Source organism: Dryas octopetala, chromosome 5 (genome assembly GCF_963921425.1).
Source record: "Dryas octopetala chromosome 5, drDryOcto1.1, whole genome shotgun sequence".
In the NCBI taxonomy this organism is placed as follows: Eukaryota; Viridiplantae; Streptophyta; class Magnoliopsida; order Rosales; family Rosaceae; genus Dryas; species Dryas octopetala.
In genome coordinates this window covers 13,870,632-13,877,909 of record NC_141370.1, presented here as the reverse complement: position 1 = coordinate 13,877,909, position 7,278 = coordinate 13,870,632, and the positions used below count along the sequence as shown (strand labels likewise).

The window sequence follows — 7,278 nt, the reverse complement described above, 5'->3', positions numbered from 1 at the left end:
AATATTATGAAGAATTTGTTTCAAGAAATTAATCTTGTTTTTTTCCGACAACTTGTCACATTCTCACTACACACTTACCTAACTTTATATGAACCAATAGCTACTACTACCTAGTGGCATTCAATCCAATTACATTTGATGCTCTTAAAGCATTTTTCTAAATGAAGCAGAAATTAATTACCGATGAGAAGTTTGAATCGGTAATTCGGGCACTTGAGTTATACTAGAGGAGATTGCTGAGAAGTATAGTATCGGTAAAATGTGCTCTTCTTGTTGTTATGCATTTGTGTACAGTGTACATGACTAGGTACTGGTCAGCATGATGCACAACAAGACTACCAAGTCACAAATATTGACTTCCCTCAATTTGTCGGATTAGAACTTTGGCATATTTGCTTATAGTCGATGATATTATCTTGTACCCAAAAGAGAAATATCTTCGTACATTGATTCTAACCCCCAAAAAAAGGGAAATGTCTCCACCACTGACGTGAGGTATAGACAATTAAGAAAGACTTGTCATGTAAAATATTAAGGAATTAGCAATATAAATAAGGAGACAGTTGTGATACACAGTGGTGGATCTAAAAATATTTGTTCATAGAGTCAAGACTCAAAATTAAGAAGTAAAGAGAAAAATTTAGAGAACATGCAAAATGTTACAGCGTGTCTTTATGTTGTGCTTAGTAAATTCGATCGAGCATATATATTTCTACATATTTATGTACTCCATAAAACAAAATCTAGATATACTATTATTATTATTATTATTTAAAAAACAAAACTTGATAAGCAGCTATAAATTATAATTAGAGGTTATGTTGTTTCTACAAAAAAACAAAAGAAAAAAGAATAAGCCATTGGAAACCCAAATGACAAAACTTGTACAGCTGTAACATTGGGTTCTCAAAGCATAGTGTTGAAATTGATAATGTGTATTTCATCACAGTAAACATTGTACATAAAGCAGAGTTAAATAGGAGGGAACGACACTAACTAAGAACCATCTTAATTGGCTAAGAACCAATGGACAATGTACAAGGTCCATCACCACTAATCTCTCCTAACTATAAGCCTTAAATTTAGGCCTTGGAACTTGGAACTAATTACAAGAGAACAGAGCTGTAGCCTTAATTAAGGAAGCACATCTAACATAAAAAGTATGAAGGTGGTTAATCACAACCCTACACCTAAGCTAGCTAAGGTGGTGATAACAACCTATATACGTTTCTTCCAATACTCCCCCTCAAGCTAGATCAAGGATATTCATTGAGCCAAGCTTGAATAACAGCCGTTGAAACTGAGCTGAGGCAAGAGCTTTAGTGAAAATGTCTGCAAGTTGATCATGACTGCGAGTGCATGTACACTGTCTTGATTACCTTGGATTGAACTTGATGTCAAACAAAATGACAATCAACCTCAATATGCATGCTTTGTTCGTTCGTGGAACACGGGATTAGCAGCAATGTGCATGGTAGCCAGACTATCACAATGCAAATGTATGGGCTCGTTGCGTTCAACACCTAATTCACACATTAAGCCCTTCAACCATATAAGCTCACAAGCTATGGATGCCATAGCTTGATACTCAGCCTCTGCGCTAGACCAAGCAATGACGGTTTGTTTCTTACTTTTTCAGGTAACCAAATTACCTCCAACGAGGGTGCAATAACTAGTTGTGGATTTTCGATCCAGAGCATTGTATGTCCAGTCTGCATCGGTGTACCCCATAATTTTGAAATGACCATTGTTCGTCCTAATTATTCCTCGACCAACTGACCCCTTCAAGTATCGCAAAATTCTTTTGACAACTTGGAGATGGTGAATAGTTGGAGAATGCATGAATTGATTGACCAAATTTATTGCGTAAGTGATATCTGGTCTTGTGATGGTGACCAACTATTATTTCAAGTTTTAGTCACTAATGGATGAAACAGATGACATATCAATTTTTTATTTGTCATAAATAAATAAGGTCTAAAATAAGTTATAAAATAAATAGATAAAAAATGACCACGTCACTTAAAATTTATAAAGTGAAATAATAGTTGACTAGTTGTTATAGTTTACTAGTTTAGAGAACAAAATGTGACAAAATGAGATTTGAGAGGTAGAATGAGATAAGGGTGATATTTTGGGGCATTACCATAAATAACTGAAAAATAGAGAATTGCTCAAGGATTAGCTTGTGTGGTACCACGATTCACAATTCACAAAGAAAACACATGGCTACGACAGCCTCAGCTCTGAGCCAGTCTCTCTCACTCCACACTGTGCGCAATGCGCACCGTACCTCCTCCTCGCAGGCGCTCGGTTCGAAACCTGCGCCGCCGCCACGTGTAGCCGCATTATCCGGGCGGAGACAGCTGGTGGCACTCACGCTGACGTGGACGGCAGCGGTCGCGGCGCCGGCAAAGGCGGAAAACATCGGGCTGTTCGGGCTGAAGAGGAAGTTGAAGGAGGTGGAGAGGGGGACGGAGGAGATAGTGAAGGAAGGGTTCGAGGCGGCGGAGAAGGGCATCGAGACGGCGGAAAAGGGCATCGAAACGGCGGAGAAAGGGCTCGAAACGGCAGGGCAGGGGCTAGAAACGGCGGTGAGCTTTGGTGGGTTGACGCAGGCGGGAGTGGTGGCGGGAGCGGAGGTTGTGGGGGTTTTGGTCGCGACTTCTGTTGTGAATGGGATTTTGGGGCTGGAAGCTCAGAAATCGTGAGTTGAAGACTCGGTTTCGTAATTTGTGTGAATTGCAAACTTGTACTGTTACGTAGCTGTTAATTTCTTAATTTTTGCTTTTTGCAAACTTGTACTCTTAATCACTAGTACTCAACTGATTAGCTGCTTTTTGCTTTGTAAAATTCTAAGGGTCCAGTGTATTTAATTTTCCATCATCAAGTTTTTTATTTTCTTCTTCTAGTAATGTTAGTTGAAGGCTACGTAGAAATTAATATGATTGCGTGATTTATATGCTTTGATGATCATGAATATGAGGATAGATTTGAGCTTGGTGTTCAGACAGTGAAAAAAGAATAAAGGAAGAAGAAGATGATTGTGGTTTGACTTTTCTTCGTGTTTCTCTACATTTTGTGACACGCCTGCAAATTTGTACGGGCTTCCTACGTGCCACGACGGGTAACGAGTACCATAGATCCATAGCTTTGGATATTTAATTTAATTTGATTAATATTTTTCTACTCTCCGTCCATTTTCTCAAAGAGCCTTTTTTTTCACAAGAATAAAATTACTATTTTGACCCATCGTAAATTGATCATACTATATTTCATTTCTCCAATAGAAGTCAAACCCACTTCGTTCTTTCTCAATTTTTGTCCTCCCTTGGCGATTATTTACTTGACTACAAAAAGGAAGTTTCCAATGTACTAACTTTCACATCGGTGGGAACTTGACTCATCATTTTAACATTTGATTCACTATTAACCCCCTTATCTAGTTTTTGACTCAGCATTGTAGTGAAGCTAAAACATAAATTTACAAATCTTAGCATATTGAACTAGATGATGCACAATTGAATTACATGATTGAGGAACAAAAGCACACTTAACTCGTACAAATTGCGTCCAAAATTCTTTTGGTTTCTTTCATAAGATACTCATAATTAAGTAGCAATATCCTTTTCCATTCTCTAAAATACAAAAAATAATTGCTTGACTATCTGACTCAAATAATAACAGAATCAAATCTTACCTCCAAATGTAACGCAACCCACTAATTAGACATCTAATCGAGTCGAGGGAAAAAAAAAAACTTCTAATCGAGTCAAATAGTCTCATTATCAAATTCTTCTATATTTATATTTTTTATTAGATCTTATATTATATTTATTTATATTACGAATTTCTTATTAAAATTTAATTACCACCTTGTTAAAACTTGAAAAAGCCTCAACTCTCATCTATATTACTATATACGAAGCCATAGTACGCCCTATTGCTTAATTAGCTGAATTTAACTCACTCTGTCACAAAATATCTCTGCAATGGCTCGCCTGGCTTCAAACCCCGTTGGTCTCCATAGATTCCGGCCATCTTTCCAAACCGCTCAGCTTGCCCAATATGTTAAAACCTCCGTTCACTCCCGAAACAAGCACCGCAGATTTCGGACCGTTGCTTGCCAGAAACCCCCGAATCCAACCGAGACCTCCACAACGGTACGCTTTGTTTGGCCATTAATCTCTTTCACATAAGCACTAGTTGGAGGTCTGCAAGTGTACCCTTTTCGATAGTTTGCATATTTTCCAATTTATTTGTACTGGGTTAGTTGGTTTCAGCTGTTAAAAGTCAAGATTATTGTTTTTGATTAAGAAAGATGGAGTTTAGGATTATAACAGCCTTGACATGGTATGTATGCACAGTTATCTAAAATTCACGAGTTGGGTCCTTCAAAATAGTGAAGGAGGGTGGAAATTGATTGTCATGGTTTTCATGTCATAGTTAGCAAAATGTCATAGTTCACCCTTGCCGTGTCAACGTTTTCATTGATTGTTGCATATCTGAACTAGTGTTGGCCAAGTTTCTTGTTCGAATAAATTTTTTCAAGTTTAATTTATTATATGGTTGGTGACATCTTCTTCAACTATTGTGGTTCAGGAGAAGTCCCTGGTTGAGCCAGGCTCAGGTAGCAGTAGCCAAGCTGCAAGTTCCTCAAACGACTCTGGCCCTCCGGTATATCCAAACAAAAATACCAACAGGCAAATAGCAGTGGTTTCTACTCTTGCAGCGCTAGGACTTTTCTTATCAGGACGACTTGATTTTGGTGTTTCTTTGAAGGACCTGACTGTTGTGGCATTACCTTATGAACAGGTTCGTTCAATTAATTATGCGCTGTTTACTTTGTTTAGCATAACAGGTGTTCTGTATGGGTATGGGTCGGTAGGTGGTTGTGATGAGCATAATCAAGAACCTAGACAAAAGTTGTTAGCAATACCTTAGATGTTTAAGTACAAATGGACCATTTGAATGATGCTATTCAAAACCTAGTCCACAATGGATTTTAATGAATTTTTATGCTCTAACTTAGACGATGCAGTAATTGTAACAAACAGTCACTCTTTTGCCTCTCAGAAAAGCAAGGCATATCTTTAGTTACTTTTATTTTCTAGTTAACGAATTACATATACAGACCTTCTTCTTGATTTCTTGATTTATTAATTCCCATGTCTTCAATAAGTTATTTGTGTGTTCAAACCAAAAGAAAAAAAACTCCGCTATTTATATTTTCCAGCATGTACATGCATGTGAATAGAACTTTACATACTCAAGGTAATATCCCTGTTGGTTGCTTATGATCTCTTGTATTTTATGGCCAATTAGGCTCTTTCGAACGGGAAGCCTACTGTTGTTGAGTTCTATGCTGATTGGTGTGAAGTATGCAGGGAATTAGCTCCAGATGTCTATAAAGTTGAGCAGCAGTATAAGTATGATGTTCAGGTTCTAACTTGTTATTAATTATAAATGCTTCCCTACTACAAGCTTAGATATAGTGAACGTTTACTTCCGGTTATTTATTTGTTTGAAATACTCTTGATTCTCTAAATATCTGAGAGCTTCATAGTCATTGGTTTTTGAAACTCACAAATCCCTTAAATCTTTACTCATGCACAGGGATCGTGTAAATTTTGTTATGCTGAATGTTGACAACACAAAGTGGGAACAGGAGATTGATGAGTTCGGTGTTGAGGGTATTCCACACTTTGCATTCCTAGATAAAGATGGAAATGAAGAGGGTAACGTAACGGGCAGGCTGCCAGAGAAGTACCTGCGTGAGAATGTGGATGCCCTTGCCCATGGAGAAGCCTCAATACCTCATGCTCGTATAGTGGGGCAGTATTCAAGTGCTGAAGCCAGAAAGGTTCACCAAGTTGTTGATCCAAGAAGTCATGGATAGGTGCTAACTTCTTTTTGGCGAAAAAAGGAATTACATCTAAAGGTAATTAATGTCTACCTTGTTGATATAATAACATTGGTCATTTATTAATTGCAAGCAAGTTTCTAGAATTAGAACCAATTTTACTTTGGCATTTAGTTACCTGAAGCTTTTTGAATGGAGAATCCTAGATGTAATTTCATCCCTCAGTAGTTTCCCATGCTTGGTAGCTTGGTAGTGAATGCCATTTGATGTGATGATTGGATTACACCAATAATCTGGTTAAGCTGCACTGAAACTTGTGTTGGGCCTTTGAACAATGTTGGTTCCAAGTGCATAATTGCTTTTTGTAAGTTTATTTGGTGACAACACTCAAGCTTATTTGCCTTTGCATTGTTTGTGAGATTGAATCTTGATAATCTTTGACCTGCAGGTTAAACAACAAACGATATTGATAGCTAGCTGATACTGTTTATTTGCCCCAAGTGAGTTGTTGGCCTACTCCTGCAAACTCGTAGCTCTTTCGACAGGTTAAATTTGTACTTAAATTGTAAAGTGCTGTTGGGGAGGAGTCCTTGTATTGTGCTCCCTTTACAGGGTAAATTTGTACTTAAATTAGATGAAATATTATGTTACGACTCAAATTTGTATTTTGTACTTCAGGTACTTTGTTCTAAAGTATGTTAGAGAGCATAAGTGGTGAAATTTTCACTAGAATCTTCAAGAAAACTAGTACCCCTTGAGATGGGTTGAAAGCAGAGTAGATATGTAATTAGCTTAAGCAACGAGGCCAGCTGCTTGATAGAGATATATAGACCACATCAGTCTTAATTAAAACTAAAAAATAGCAGAGCAAATAGAGCAACTAGGGGGAAGAGAAAGAGTCCTCCCGGAACAGCCATATCTCGTGAACTGAGGCCATGTAACGAGGCATGCATTGCACACTTTGATTGACTGAAACCGAAGCTGCTCTGCTCTCAGTGGAAGAATTCTTCAAATGGTTGAAGGTCGAACTCATGTGGGTAGTGAAAAGCAGTAGGTTAAGTGATGGCATGGTAGTAATCATAATTATGCGTATTTCTCTTCCAGAAACGGCCGCACATCCAAAGAAACATTAATGCAGAACATATATTCATATAACCAATAGAAGGCTAAGATGATCATATATTCATCAATAGAAACTTGTACTGCTTTTTATCGCTTTTCCGACAAAGCCTGCATCTTTATAAATAACATAAACTGTGATCAATGATCATCATTTTGTTCTACATTAATTGGGTGTTGCAAGCCAATCGCCATAGATCCTCTTAGATTAAGGCAAGTGAAAATAAGAAGCATGTACCTCCATCAATCACATTCTTTTTAAAGCAAAACAAGTTGCAGAAAACAAAACCTAGATC

The 7,278-nt window shown here is 37.6% G+C and overlaps 2 protein-coding genes across 2 annotated transcripts; both read left to right on the top strand.

The window, feature by feature from the left end:
- Window positions 1–2,161: 2,161 nt before the first annotated feature.
- YCF37 (homolog of Synechocystis YCF37) lies at window positions 2,162–2,911 on the top strand. The gene has a single exon (XM_086244789.1). It carries the CDS (start codon window positions 2,226–2,228, stop codon window positions 2,709–2,711), a length of 486 nt encoding a protein of 161 aa, XP_086100915.1. The 5' UTR covers window positions 2,162–2,225; the 3' UTR covers window positions 2,712–2,911.
- A 1,027-nt stretch (window positions 2,912–3,938) lies between these two features.
- On the top strand, window positions 3,939–6,540 carry HCF164 (Thioredoxin superfamily protein). Its single transcript, XM_086244317.1, has 5 exons — window positions 3,939–4,163; window positions 4,603–4,815; window positions 5,326–5,429; window positions 5,617–5,941; window positions 6,312–6,540. Exons 1-4 carry the CDS (start codon window positions 3,993–3,995, stop codon window positions 5,897–5,899), a joined length of 771 nt encoding a protein of 256 aa, XP_086100443.1. The 5' UTR covers window positions 3,939–3,992; the 3' UTR covers window positions 5,900–5,941; window positions 6,312–6,540.
- Window positions 6,541–7,278: the final 738 nt, after the last annotated feature.